At 41.8% G+C, this 15341-nt stretch overlaps 1 protein-coding gene across 3 annotated transcripts in view; it reads right to left on the reverse strand.

Annotated features, from left to right (window-relative positions):
- satb2 (SATB homeobox 2) overlaps positions 1 to 15036 on the reverse strand; it is a 58049-nt gene extending 43013 nt beyond the window's left edge. For all 3 annotated transcript variants that reach the window (XM_087829863.1, XM_087829862.1, XM_087829861.1), the window contains exons 1-2: positions 14959 to 15036; positions 6821 to 6944 (exon numbers count right to left, since the gene is read on the reverse strand). In XM_087829863.1, the coding sequence (XP_087685989.1) occupies positions 6821 to 6944; positions 14959 to 14961 (127 nt within the window). In that variant the 5' untranslated portion in view covers positions 14962 to 15036. The remainder of the gene's footprint in view (positions 1 to 6820; positions 6945 to 14958) is intronic.
- Between the last annotated feature and the right edge of the window lie 305 nt (positions 15037 to 15341).

A 15341-nucleotide genomic window follows, 5' to 3' on the forward strand; every position in this document is an offset into this window, starting at 1 on the left:
TATTCTGAAGAACGTCTTTAAGTGAGTGTCATTACAATGCATCACATGTTAATGGCTTAGACTGTCATTAAAATCATGGATTTAGCCTTCAGAAAGTCAGATCGTTATCATCCGCATCCTAAATTCATCTGCGGTGCATTGTGTGATAAGGTGTGTGATAGTTAAAGCAGTTAATAAAGAGGCGATAAGATGGGCTGTTACATCTTTCTGCTATGGAGACAAGGATCAAATGTAATGTCTTTTTGATAAGGAGAAGGTCATGACACATTTACCAATTTACTGCTTCTCTGGCCAACTGTCAGAGCTCTTGGAAAACTGTAAAATGACTTGTTTTTATAACTGCTGATTTTATTTTAGCAGACGTAAGTTTTTTAATCTCAACCTTTAATGCGTGTTCTGAGAGTGTCAGAAAGAGTTCTGTTTGTCCCACGTAATCTTTAATAGCGGGACAACCTCATGTTTTGATGATAAGCCACTATCAAATTCCACATTATTACTCTGTTCTAGACATAACAAATACATACTGGAGGCCAAGGACGAGATTGCAGAGCAAAAATGCGGACACACCCAGAGAAATAGAAGAGTAGGACACGACAACAAACACACCTATAAACAATGTGTCCAGCTCAAAGACGTAAACACACACAAACAGAGGCTAACGTGTAATTCAAAGCCAGCCTAAACTCTGCAAATCAAGACAGATGACAAACACTGACTGGTAGTCCCGTCCATGTGAAACACACACCGAAAGGTGGCTGGGGTAAGCCGAGAGCCTCTGGTCACCGTTTAATTCTACTTTTTAAAGATGATCGCTGCATCATGTGGGTTTTTATTTTTGTCTCACCTGGATTGTAAGGTTTGTTTAAAAGTGTGGACGCGTGCGCAAAATGTCAGGGGCAGAGCAACGAATGTTTAGAAGATGGACCAAAAAAAGGAACCTGCTTTTATGTCTCCTCCTGCCTCCCATCTTCACACACACACACACACACACACACACACACACGCACACACACACACACACACAGTTAATCCCATTGTGATAAGTGTTACAGGAAACAGGGCAGTAAACACCACAGCCCCAGCACTCACTCACTCACACATACACGCACACACGCACACGTTGAGATTTTAAAAAAAGGCAAAAAGTTGTTAAAAAGTTACAGAGTGAGCCAAGCAGCGGGATAAGCTGCTCAGTCCTCTGTACGCGTATGAAAGCATTAGCAGGACCTCTAAGACTGCGGTCGTAGAGACGCTTATAGAAGAGAAGCCAAACTTACACAGACTTGCGAGTCTCTCCTGTAACTGCCTGTCCGATATCTCTCTTTACCGTTATGATATGTGTCTGCTAATGAAGGTTTCTGCCTTCAACATGCAAAACCAGCCAGAGAGAGAGAGAGAGCAAGAGGGAGGAAGAGAAAAAGTGACCTATGAGGGCATTATTAGCAATGATAACAGAGGAGAAAGAGAGAGGCGTCACCTATAGGGAAATATCCACAGATACGGCTGTTCTTCCCGTTTGACATCCAGTTTTATAGCAGGGCTATCAAGCTATTGGTCAATGCTTGGCTCTGCAGCACAGATAAAAGAAGGCAGGCAAGCAGGCAGGAGGAGGAGGAGGAGGGGGCAAAATTAAAAGCCCTGTCGTCAAAGATGTTCAGAATGTACACAGACATATACGCAGGGAGGCATGAACACGGCATGCGACGCAAAGACAACCTGAACATTACCCACAGAGAGAAGCGAGACACTCCCCCCAAAAAGCCAGCTTGGTTCGGTTCAAGTGGATTGATGTGGATCTGATCCTGTGGATCTACCGACTCAGATTTTAAACGTCTGAACTGTTTGACTTCATGGTGTTGTCCTGTCTCCCTCGCCCCCAGCCTGTCTCGGCAGATGGCCGCCCCTCCTGAGTCTGCTTTTCTTTCTAATGTTGTAGGGTCTTTACCTTACAATAGAAAGTGCCTTGAAGTGACATATTGTAGTCAAAGTTGTGTTACCTTAAAGAACTTCTGAGATTCTGATTTGGGTAAAATAACATTGTTCCAGCACAGAGGTACACCGGCCGAGGTTGCTGCCAATGTGACAACTAATCTATGACGACCTTACCCTAACCCTAATCTGAGGCCCTCAGAATGTCTTTTATGTTTTAAATTGTTAGAGAAAAAGTTTTCCCTTTTTCCAAAATATAGGATTATTTATCTTTCTGATACTCTCGAGTCCTTAGTCACACTTTGAGGCAACTGTTGTTGTGGATTGTTGCTATAAAAAATAAAACTGAGCTGAATTAGTTCACGCCTTTAAAAAAGAAAAATGAAACAAATTAATGACTAGAATTGTTGCCAATTTATTCAAAGTATTTATTTATTTATTGTTGATCAATGAACAGATCATTTTAGCTCAAGTTATCAGCTTAAATTCTGGATGTCTGTGGAATTAATGAAACTACAGGGATGCAGTGAATCTGGGATTGTAACACGGCACTGACGCTAAATAAAACGCATCTTTCACGTCATTTCTTCCCCCTCTTTGTTCGAAAGAAATTGAAAAATCTTTCATTTAAAAAGTAACCAAACTGTATTAAAGTCTTCCGGCTCTTTGTTACACAGTTTTAAAAATAATTTAGTGAGCTCAAAATGTATGCAACACAGCAGATAAATATCAGCCAGTGATGGTGGAAAATGTCAATATCAATCAGTGGGACCAGTATCCCAGCTGAAACTACTGACAGACAGTGCTGCAGAAATGTATTCAGATCCATGTGGCCAGATATTTATTTATTAATCAGTCTGGTTCCTGGATGTCTGCAGAAATAATTGAATTAGAGCTAGACCTATTGTGAAGCACGGATTATAAATACCCATAGAGTCTTTTTATTTACCTATTACTTATTTTTTGTGGTTTGTTATTTTCTACTTTGCTCCCTGGAGACAAAAAAAATGTTCATGTTGAAAAAGTTGCAGAATTGTTTTGTAGATTTTCAGCTCATTATTAAGGAGTTTTGGATTATTTAGCCAAAATAAAAGTTGATGTAACACAACAGCTAAATATCGACTACAGATATCAGTAAATATTATCTTATTTATCAGTAAACATGGCTAGTGTTTTCTTCACTGATGTATCAGTGCATCCCTAAATGACGGCACTGGCATTAGGAAGTCAATCTGTTAATTTTGCATCACTTTTACTGACACGAATAATTAATACGTGAGACAATGCAAAGGAATAAAAAATACACTGAGGGGGAAGTTAAAAAAGTGTCACTTTCTAAATGTGTTTTTGAAAGTCTGAACGCAACATGAGGAACTACATGAACATTTTTATGTGGCTGATTATGAGGAATGATTGCTGTTCGGGAAGGTTACATTAGTGCGGAATTTGCTGTTTATGGCCATCAGATGTGTTACTGTGATGTGGAGAGCATTGGTGTGAGGGGGGAGGCGGGCGGGACGGACCTTTAAGAGAAACACAACTATTTTGAAGCTCTGAGGTGGTTCCACGCACTCAAACACACGCAAACTCACATCCGCGCAGACGGAGTGAGAAAAGCAAGCAGGGTGAGGGGGCGAGACGATGGCCCTTCTGGCAAACATTTTTGGCTCTCTCGTAAACATCTCATTCGATAACGCGAGGATGAAGAGCGAGCATTTACTGCCTCGCCCTTCCATTTGGGAGGATGCGCACGCTCTTCCGCGTAAAGACAGACGCGGAGCCACACAAACCACAGCCAGCGTGCTACACAGACTCTGCTTTAACACTTCCAGGGACCACACACTGACTCAGAGCACAGCCACTCACAGCGGGGACGAATGCGGTGCACGAGACGCAAACACATGCGCGTGCTCATCCAAAACGACGATGCTGGACACATCCAGGTTCTTGAAACAGTGAGGAGGTGTAGATTCAAACTGCACTACATCATAAAAAAAAGTTACTGTTACTTTGCCCGCAGAGGAGAGAAGTAGCTGGAGGGAAATGGTAAAAATTTTACTGTGACATCCACACACACACTGATGCCAAACCATTCACCACAGCTCACGCAGGCCTCACCAGAATGAGAATAACTGTAGTTATTACTTTGGGGGGTGGGGGTTCCTCGGGCTTTAAGAGCTTCATTTATGATCACCAGGTCAGTGAGACCATTATGAAACAGGCTGAATGGGAGATATAACAGTGTATATGTGAGCGCACAGAGCAGCAGTGACGCCCATAGCATCATCATCAGCGCCCACACACATTTTCTAATCTAATCTACGGTTCGATAGCACACCTATAATATATGTGAACAGATAGTCGGGTTCATGGAGAAAGAGAGTCCCTGAAATATTTCCAGGGGACCATTTAAGGGTAGATGAAACCTCAGTTTCTTATAGCTGGATAACTCCTTAAAGCCCAAAGTATTTCCAGATATTAAAGTTAAGAGAAATAAAGACTTCTCAATAAATGAAAGGATGGATATTTTAGGTGTTCAGGCCAAGCTTTAAAAAGCATCACCATCAGGTTTTTATTTTTATTTCTTAAATATACACAAACAGAGTTAGAGTTCAACACTATCTCCTCCTCTCTCTTCAACTTTTTGAACCTGTGAGCAAACTCTGAGCAGACAGGCAGCCCCAGAAAGTGGCCATCACTGCAGCCGAAACGAATTCATTTTTCCTCGCGGTTGGCTAAAATATATAAATAAATATATAAAATCCTGCACCCCCCCCCCCCCCCCCTTTCACGTACACATATTTTAAAGGAGCTCTGCTGTCTTGCTAGAATGAGAAAAGGTGGACACTGAGGCGCACCTTGCTGTCGGCAGTTTTCGTTATTTCATAATTGGAAACTGCAACTCATAAAATGTAAATATTCTAAATATTAATATTAATATTAGTTAGCTTGACCATATATATATATATATATATATATATATATATATGTGTGTGTGTGTGTGTGTGTGTGTGTGTGTGTGTGTGTAGGTGTGTGTGTGTGTGTGTGTGTGTGTGTGTGTATACATATATATATTAAAAAAGAAAACCTGACGTGTGTGCGAAGGGAAGCTGGAACTTCACACGAGTCAAACTCCATGAGAAAAACACTCTAAACACGAGCGCTGCTTTGGATTCTTGGTGGTTTGGAGACGAAGAAGGAACTGAGTCAGCCTGCAGTTTCTTAAAGGTCAGAGAGGACGGACAGACTCCAGCATGAGGAACCTCGGCTTTTACGCACAGAGCCGAAATAAAAGGAATCACTTTAAAATCAAGCGAGGGGAAAGGGGGACAGAGCACTGCCTTTCTTTTAGATATAAACTTCGATTTATTAACAACACATACACAACACTGTTAACTGTGACGTGGAAACAGAAGAAGTGTGGGTTTCTCTTGGGGAAAAAAGCTTTCAAAAAAGCGTTTGTGTTTAGCAGGACAAACTATTGCTCCTGACATGACGGTCTGCAGAGGGACTGTTTCTCATTTGGCTCTGGTTTCTTCTGATTACGCGCAGCAGATATGGAGGCCTTTTACTCCCAAACCTCTTCCTATATCTGAAAACTTGAATCTGAATCCCCCCCCCCCCCCCCAATATGTTACAGACCTCTAAAGCAGCAGGTAACTTTTAGATTCTGAGTGTGCGATGTGTCGCAGAGGTTAGAAGGCCCCTGTAGCAGCAGGAAACACTTGGACGCTGTCGTACACTTCTCTGCTCCCCTCGCTATGTTTTATTCATCACTCGTCCCGTTTTCTGGTGAATATGTGTCTCTCTGCAAACTAAGCTCAGCACGTGTTAATTTGTAACACCTCTCAAAGTAATTCGTCATGAATTATATTTTTAGAGGTTAAAAAGTTACAAAGTGAAGAAATCCTGTGACGCATTCTATTTTCCTTCGCTCTAGTTTACTGAAAATATAACTTCATCTTTTGTCTGTGTATTTTAAACCTGAGCACACTTAAACACACACACACACACACACACACACACACACACACACACACACACACACACAGGGGTGAGTTATCCTGATCCTGTACGATAAAAATAAAATTAAACATTACGTTATTTTCACGCTGTTTGTGTTTTTATCAAAGCGCCAATTAATTAATTCATTAATAAACGAAAGGCAAACATTTAAAAAAATATCTAAAGCGCAATATTTGAAGAATAGCTCGTTCAAAAATGAAAATATAAAATATTGGTAAGTAATTTTATAGACATATGTAATATTTCTCTATGGATAACATTTCAAACACTTCTTATGAAAGTGACCTCCCGTCAAACACGAAGACTATTTGGGAGAAATAACCCGTATGTAATTAGAAAGCAGAGCGTTTTTCTACATTAAGGAAATTATAGGAAGACTTGAGCTGTAATTTTCGACACTTTTTGTGGCAGAAATATGACTTTCACTCTCTAATTTTATTTACTTATTATACTTACTTATACTTAATTATTACTATAAATACTGTTAAATATAACGTAATGCCAATAGCCTTGAGTATGCAATAATTAGTACATTATTAGTCCTTAAATAGAATGATTACAAGTACAACTTTTACTAATAATCATAGCTATTATTATTATTACTATTATTATTATTATTATTATATTATTGTTGTTGTTGATGTTATTATGAATCACTCACTTTTCGCAAGGAAGCATAAAATCAAAGTCCCTGGAGTTTCCTGTCGGCTGGTTGGATTGTGTAGCATTTGTTTGGACTTTGGAGAGAAATCTCTACATGATCTTAGTCTTCAGTACAGACTTGCTGCTGACAGTCCGTGTGTGTGTGTGTGTGTGTGTGTGTGTGTGTGTGTGTGTGTGTGTGTGTGTGTGTGTGTGTACTCACTGTTTATGACGTGTCTGTAGCGCTGCTGCCCGCTGAGGAGGCTCTGTCCATTGATCAGGAGTATTGAATCCAGGGCTGGGCTTTGATTCGACTCCTGGATCACGCGGGTCCTGTGCTGCTGGGTCTGGAGTCGAGACCGCGCAGGAGATCCACAGAGAAGAAACGTTGATAATTTGGTGGTGAAGGCTGAAGGGTTTGAGTGTGTGTGTGTGTGTGTGTGTGTGTGTGTGTGAGTGTGTGGGGATAGCGCCCAAAGCGAGCGGAGATGAGAAGGAAAGAAAAGGGAGAGTTTGTGGACAGCGGCGCACACACGTAAATGTGTTCGGCTCTTTTTGTAAACCTTCGTCCCCTCTTTAAAGCGTCTGCAAGCTTTTTAGCTCAAAAGGCGTCTCTGTGGCACAAGTGTGCTCTCCTCTAAACTCATGGCTTCATCCTCGGAAGAGAGAGAGAGAGAAAAGGCTCACAAACAGCGCGACGCACCGCGAAAAAAACGCTCTACAGTCCGGGCAAAGAAAAGCAATCTGACCGAAAAGCAAGAAAAGAAAACAACCAGCGAAGTTCGAGTTGCAGTGTCACAGCGGGATTTAACAGCGCAGAGGACCGGTTTCTAATCAGTGTATGTCACTTTCAATCTTTCCTGTGCCAACGGGCGCGCTGACTTGTAAGAGGGAGGAGAGAAGGGAGGAGAGACAAAAGCGGAGGGAAGCGAGGGAGGGTGGAGAGGGGGCGTCAAAAGCGGCTAATCTAACCCATGAACGCGTTTTGTGGGCCGGATCTCTCTCACAGGACATACAGCTCTTCTTCTTCTTCTTCTTCCTTCCTATTTGAAGTCTTTGGAGATTCAGATGAAGGGAAGGGGGTGGGGTTGTTCGGACTTTATGATCTCTCCTCGCAAAGAGGAGCAGCTGAGTTTTCCTGACTCATATCTCCCTCAGATCTCTGTGCCATACCATGCGCCCACCTATCAGAGCGACCTTGACGCGTGCGCTCTGCTGTCACCTTTTCTTCGATTAGAATGATTGTGCCTAACGCAGCAGTAACTTATCGCGTTGCTATCTGCGCCGCAGCTTTCCTCTAATACCCTCAGGCATGTCAGTATCATCCGAGCTGAAGTCCATGTGCTGATACATGTTAATAAGTAGCCTAATAATAAGTCAAGGATGAGCTCTCTCCCTTTCTCTCTGTTCTTATTAGATGGCTCAATAGAACAGCTGTGGGCAGTGCTGTGGGATCCCTGTTAATGATAAACCTGTGACTTGACAGACAGATGCCACTGCGCCCTGTCTAATAGATAAGTGAGCCAGCTAGGGTCAAATGGCCTAAAGGCTTTTTTTAACCTTTGTTTTGAAAATATCGTTGCCACGAAGTCACGCAAGACAGAAAAATGTGGAACAAATGTAGGTGAGAATGAGATTTGTTTTTGTTTGTTTTAGCTGTGCTGAAGTTCTGCGTGAAAACCTTCAAGATTGTATTTCTGATGTTTATATTAATGCTGTTTTTGAACTATTTTAAAGGCACTCCTGTTTCTGCTCTCCGTGTCCTATCTGGCCTGCGTGCGCGCACATTTGCATGCAGCCTCACTGTAAACTGCAAACATGTCGAGGCTCTCGCGCACATTGTTGCAAGCCCATTCGAACTGAGAGAAATTAAGCCATCGGTTTACAACATCCGCACTGCTGGCTGCATCTTTTTAATGGAGCAAGTAACCGTGCGGCACCGGTGAGGAGAAGAAGTGGTGGGTGAGGGGAAGGGGGAGGCGGGGTCACGCATTTACCGCTCTCTCTCACTCTCGGCCTATGGGTTCAGTACTGGGGGAGGCAGCGTTGTCCAACAACAACAACAACACAAAAACAGACATAAAGTGTGCGCAAGCAGTACGCCTGCCTGCTGGGGAAAGGAGACGGCACGGGCCTGCATACTGGAGATCTGTTAGTAACAGGTAGAAAGTGGCGCGTGACCACAGATTTATAGCGAAGATCAATTGTGGAAAAGACACTAAACCCCGCAGGACTTCATTAAGAGAGAGACGCCGGTTGGTTCTTCCCCACTCTCCATCAAGAGGGCGATTATCTTTAACACTCTCCCAAAAACCATAAAACAACAACAGACACATCTTTTCACTCACCTTTCCTCCGAGACCTCGACGGGAACGTGAAGACACCTGGCAGCACCGCCAGCTCCAGCAGATGCGCAGCGAGAATTAAGCGGGACCAGAGAAGCGAAGCGAGAATTAAGTGGCAGAGAGCCAGTCCGCTTCTCGGCGCTCATTCGTCAATAATATTAAATATGATAATGACGGTGATGTCTGCGCACAACAGCGTGGGACTGCAAGAAATGCAGGCCTCTTAGAGGCGATATGACAAAGCGTGTGTGCGTAAAAGCGAGAGTGATAAGAGCTTATTGAATATTTCATGAAATGTCAGACGGTTGTTGAAAACGAGCACATTTGTTGGTTTATACTGGCCGTGCTGGATTCTCGCAGAGCTCGTTAAACGTTCAAAACCGGAGCGTTAAAGTCAGTTTAAAGCTTTGTTTCTTACCAGACATGCAGGCTGCTGGAGGCAGAGTGAGCGCGGTTTTGGATAATAACGCGCTCCAAACTTTCCCCTCAATACCAGAAAAACGCATGCGCCCTGAGCTATTATCTTTATTTATGTCAGAATGTTATTTTGAAATTAATTGAAGTCTTGGATACACGACGAACTTCGTCTGAATTTCTCTTCGTTTTTCGATTTTTATTCCCCTTTGTCAGCTATTTTTTGTTTTTGTTTTTTTAATCGCTAATGTGAGCAGTGTCGTGTTCGCAGTTTTTTTTTAATCCATCTGCGCTAAACCAGGCTGTTCAAAGGAAAGTTGCATAAAACAAAATATAATGTGTAATCACTGCAGATGTGGAACAAGGATCACCAGAATAGATTCAGTTTCTAAATATTTAAAGTACTTCGTTTGGCTCAAGAAAAAAACAAAACAGATATAATGGGTCCTTATTGTGTAGTTAAATTCCGAGTTTTTTCCGCAGTTAAACGGGGCCCGAGCGTGTTGTGTTTACCTAAAGAACTGTCCCGTTAATAAGCCGCATCATGTGGCTTTCACCTCCTCATGCGAAGACACCGGGCTGGAGCAGGCGCTCTGAATTATTAAAGGCCGGGGGGACAGAGACTCTCCGCTGCATCACTCACTCAGATTTTTCCCTCTATCTGTTTTCCACTTCTCGGGGAACTGGGAATCTAGGAACGAAGCCAAACAAGCGCAAAAAAATAAATAAATAAAAAAAAAAAAAATCTGTGGAATAGAATGAAAAATTGATCCCTGAAATATTCCTGATGGAAACGAATTCAAGGAACTGGAGTGAATAATTGATTCCGCAGATCGAAAAGCTCGAGAAGAACGCGAGTGATTAGAGACTAATGTGCTGCAGGTATCATTACAGGTAAAGGCCCCGAGGATCCCCACACTCACCCCCAAATAAATAAATAAATATAAAATATATATAAATATATATATGCCTTTTTCTTGTTTCACATCTAGGGAGCAGAGCAGTTTATAGAAAGTGATCTTGTGATTTTAAACAGAACAGACCTCCGGCACAAAACTCATTTCAAATTCAAGAAGTCGGCGGAATCATTTGGAGAAGAATGCGTCTGGCTTGGATCAGGCGAAAATGACGCATTAATAAATAAGCGCGGTTTGTTTCAGCCTCGAGTTTACACAGTGGAAGCTTATAGGCGCAGGAGCATGTCCGCTGTGGGGACAGTGGGGTTAGCAAGGGCCTTACACCAGAGCGTCATTAATCTCACAGTGTCCAGTGCCACCTTATGAGCGCGCACAAAGAGCCACTGATGGAATGTATCGGCGGACATTTATTCACATTACTGCGACTTTACTACTCCCACTCATCTATATTTGGATTCTAATGTTTTACTGTGTACTTAATATAATTTATTATTTTATAGCTTTATTCACAGATTATGTTTACACATTTCAAAGTGTAAATATGCTAATATGTGTAATACATGTAGAGATGAAGCTGCCAACAACTATATAAAAACTTCTATACATTGATGAATCAATAATCATGATGAAATAATACACATATGATTTAATGAGTACTTCTACTTTAGGTACTTGCAATATATTTATATATTTGAAGCCTGTAGCGTTCCATTATTATGGAGCTTAAGCAGGATGAAGATTTTGCTTGAGAAAATTGTTCAATCAAAATTGAACAATCACTTTGCAAAACAAATACTCAATATAAAGCCCACTGCCTTCCAGTTCTTGGCATTGTATTTATTCCTTATCAAATGTTTTGTTATTGGCCCCCACCCCCACCCCGTGTCACCCCAATTCAAAATATTCTGGAAACGCCCCTGCGCAACCAAATACTGACGCACAGCGCAAACCCGTTTTTTGCCCCTAATCTCAGTGACAGCATCTAAGTGCTCCTCTGAGCTGTTTTGCTTAGACGTAGTCATATTTCTGTGTTTGATCACGAGTGCATGTTTCACATCGCTCTTCGTGCACCACTCAGGCCGTGCCGAGCATTTGCCATCTGGTTCCGTATGGCTTTCCAGCCGCCTGTTGTCACCTTGTTAAGTGCGGGCCAGAGGGGAGCGGAGGCGTCACTTGTGCGAACAGCGCAGCTGTGTGGCGAAGAAGAAAAGAGACGCAGCAGAGGACAGCAGAGGCTCGAGTCCTGATGGGAAGCCGTCAGCGGTTATGTGTCGCGGTTGAGTCGTGAGATGGATTTCAGCTAGTTTAGAAACGCTTAAAAAATTGTTAGAACCTTAACGCCAAACACTGACTAAATACTGACTTTTTTTTCTTTCTGAAAAACAAATACAAGTAAATCTGAAATCGTTTTAAATTCTTTTTTTCTTTTGAAATAAAGATTTGCTTTAATTGATTAAAAGAAACGTTTGCAAGACAAACTAATATTTAACTTTAACTGTCTGTTCCTTAATGAAAAGTACTGCCATAATGACAAATTAGGATCAATGCACACAAAAGCAACACGGAGTACGAACTGACTGACAGCATGAAGCGGATCACCGATCAGGCTGTCGTACATTCTTTTCTTAAAAACATAAAATGAATAAATAAAATATAAGTTTTTAGAAAATATACAAAACATAAGGGAAACTCTTGACTGGAGCTTCTGGACTTCCTGATGAAACAACGTGTTTCTTAACTCCACAGAAAATATCATTTATTGACGTGAATGGTGAAAGAAGGGTGGAAATAATTCTCTCAGATATAAATTGACCCCAAAATTAAAAAGAGAAGAAAAATTGTGAATTTAAGAGGCAGAAATGATGTCGGAAATATTAAAGTTAACATTCCAAAACGCCGGAATTGCTCATTTTATGACAACAAAATCGAACCGGCATAGTATTTAATAATAATAATAATAATAATAATAATAATAATAATAATAATAATAATTGGAACAGTAGTATAAGTAATAATATTGACGATACTAATAATAATAACAATAAGAATAATAATTATTATTGTTGTTGTTGTTGTTAATAACAATAATAAAATGTAAAAGATGAAAAAGTCCAAACTAATATTGCGTCATTAATATCATTTAAAAATATTTATAAACTCGCTTGTTTTGCTGAATGTTATTTGGATTTATTATTATTAGTGGGAATAGTTGTAGTATTAGTATTATTACTACATTGCGGCGTTCTGTTAGGGCCGACTCAAACGTGTTGTAACTTGCGTTTTCCAGTTTTTCCGCTAAATTAAGCGGCCATGTTTCGAATCAGCGCTAATTGAAAACGAAAGTAAGTCAGCCCTAACGAACAGCAGGCCTGTGACCTGAAGCAGACCATTAAATAAAAAGCTCCGAGCGAACATAAATACGTTTTTCACAAACACCCATTTCACATTTGTTTGTTTGCGCTTTGCTTGATTGGAGCGAATGAGGTGAAATGAAAGGTACGGGCATGAAGCTTAAAGCAGGCCACCTCCTCACTGCTCCAACAGTAAGACACTTAATGAACGGAGTATTTAAGTTTGGGTTGTTTTTGGGGTTTTTTTTGACTCTGTCTAATACGTCAGCTCCAAAAATGCTGTGAGATTTAAAGCGTAAAGTATGAGCCAACGAGGCCCAAATGGCTTGTTTTTAAGGATGTATCTCCTTTCCGTCGAGGATTAATTTGTCTTTTACGGCACTTTCAACCCTTTTTTCCAAATTGCTTCCATGCAGAGGTCACGACTCACGAGTCCATTATTGCACCTTCACACCATTTCTCACTGGATCACTGCTTTTACTCTGAAAGCATTAGCACCACAAACACCAGTTTGGAGGGGGGGAGGGATTATATTAAAATAAATATATATATATTAAAAACTGCCGACTCTTTAATACTAATAACCAATTAGACAGATAGAACACCTAGTGTCATATTATATATGTAATATGATTATATTTTATACTATATACTGTCATATTCTGAACATTATAAAAATGAGAAAAGCTCTAATAACTTCTAAGACCTAAGACGGTAGTTTTGTAGGGTTGCCAGATTGGCAAGAATCCTGGGCTGATTAGATCTTATGATGATGGAAAAGCGTTGCAGAAGGAACAAAATCTTCCTAATAGCAGCTGATTAAGCATAATCACTGCTGTCAATGCTGCTATTTCTACTGAAAGTGGCTAAAATGCTTTTGCACTGACCAGCTTTAGAAAATGACATCCAAACATAGAAACCCTTTGCAGATTTTACCTTTTCCTGAACACTGGCATTAATCCAGAATTCTTAAGGAATTCAACAGCAGATTCAACTTTTTATTTTCCTTTGAGGCACACATATCCAAGGAAAATCAAGTCAGAATCATTTAACAGACTTGGCAGTAACAGGTTTACCTTTAGATTCCAAAACAAAGTGCAGGAGGTTCGTCGTGGGAGCAAATTGCATCTATCAGACACACCAGCTATAATGCCCTCATGCCTATCTCGGGGTCTCAGCGTCTGGGCTCCTTGAGCTCCGATATGCAACACAGAGGACTGTTTTCCTTTCGGTAAAAGCCGTGGCCCTCGCTGGCAGCCCCCGCCACCTCTTTTCCTCCCAATAAGTTCTTACCTGAAATCAAATCCGGCTGCTTAACGAGGGGGGAGCGAGTTGGAGGGAGAAAGGCAATTGTGAGCGTCAGCATTCTGCACTATGTCATTGGGCACAAGTATTTGACAGCTGGAATGATCTATAAATACTTCATTAAAGTGTGTACGAGCTCCCTTCTCTTGTGCCTCATGGTCCACTTCTGGTAAGATTTACAAATGATAACATAAACAAAAAAAAGAAAAAGAAATTCAATTCTCATTTGAAAAGAATTGGAGGAGGAGGAGAGGGGGGTTTGATTGGCGCCCATGAGCAACAAAACAGCGGAGGTCTCTGTAATGAGGTTTGGAAAGTGTGTTCAGTGTTTGAGGGGCCAGGGTTTACTTGACCTGCCAGAGGGATTCTCTTCCAAAATGGACAAAGAGCCAGACGCAGAGCTCAGCTGTCCAGGCGTTCACCACCAGCTACACTAAATCTGTTAGGAAATACGGGAAAGAGTACCCGAGCTTCTCTAAGGGCCGCAGACAAATGAGGTGGACTCATCAAAAAAGGTGAGCCTAATTCCTCCTGCAGCTTGGCCCTTAATATTTAGCCTCGGTGAAATTTTTTTAAAAAAAGCCCTCTCGCTGCCTTTTTGTTTTCCCCCCACCATGAAATGTATCCTTTGTCAGGACAGCCATGCCAGTAAAACAAAATGCTCTCTGCCTCTAAGATCATTTGTCCTTGCACTCACACTGACTCGTAAAACCACTTCAACTTCAGCTGCGTTTCTGCGTCGCTCTAAGGCTGACACAATCACGCTGGCAAACACTCCCCACGTCAAGCTGTCTGTACTAATAAACAAGGCGGTCGGCCTCGTATTCCTGCGAGCCCCGTGTCCAGAGTGGCCTGATGTGTGCAGGAAATGGATATGCTTTAAAAGTGTCTGCTGGGGCAGAGGAGAGAGTGAAAAATGGAATCAGAGAGAGGTCACAGGTCACACTGCTACCAACTGAAACAAGAGGGTTGGGGGTAAAACTGTACATACGAAAAGCCCGCCCACAAAACATGCATACGGGCTCTTACCATGAAGCATGCTGGTCCTCGGAGGCTGCTGGACACGCGTGCTCCACGGTCCCTGTCACAGCTTTCCCACACATCTCGTCTCTGACTCCTCGACCACCAGGACACAGACAAGCAAACAGCCTTGCGGGTAAACAAGGGTGTGTGGGGTATAGTGTAGTGGATGGTTTCACTTTGCAGGTCTCCCCCCTGGGTGGGTGGAGCTACTGCATTCAAAGTAAATGTCAATCATTTACTGTCAGACACCAGCAGAGAAGCTTTTGTCTCCTAGAGTAAATCCCTTTGATTTGTCTAAAGGAAGTCAATGATTGAAAACACGCACCGAAGGAAACCTATACTGGGCCGTCGAGTATTTAGTGTGTGTAAATACGCGAATGTGTGTGTCT

The sequence above is a fragment of the Neolamprologus brichardi genome, chromosome 16, assembly GCF_056152115.1.
Source record: "Neolamprologus brichardi isolate AB-2024 chromosome 16, ASM5615211v1, whole genome shotgun sequence".
Taxonomy (NCBI): Eukaryota; Metazoa; Chordata; class Actinopteri; order Cichliformes; family Cichlidae; genus Neolamprologus; species Neolamprologus brichardi.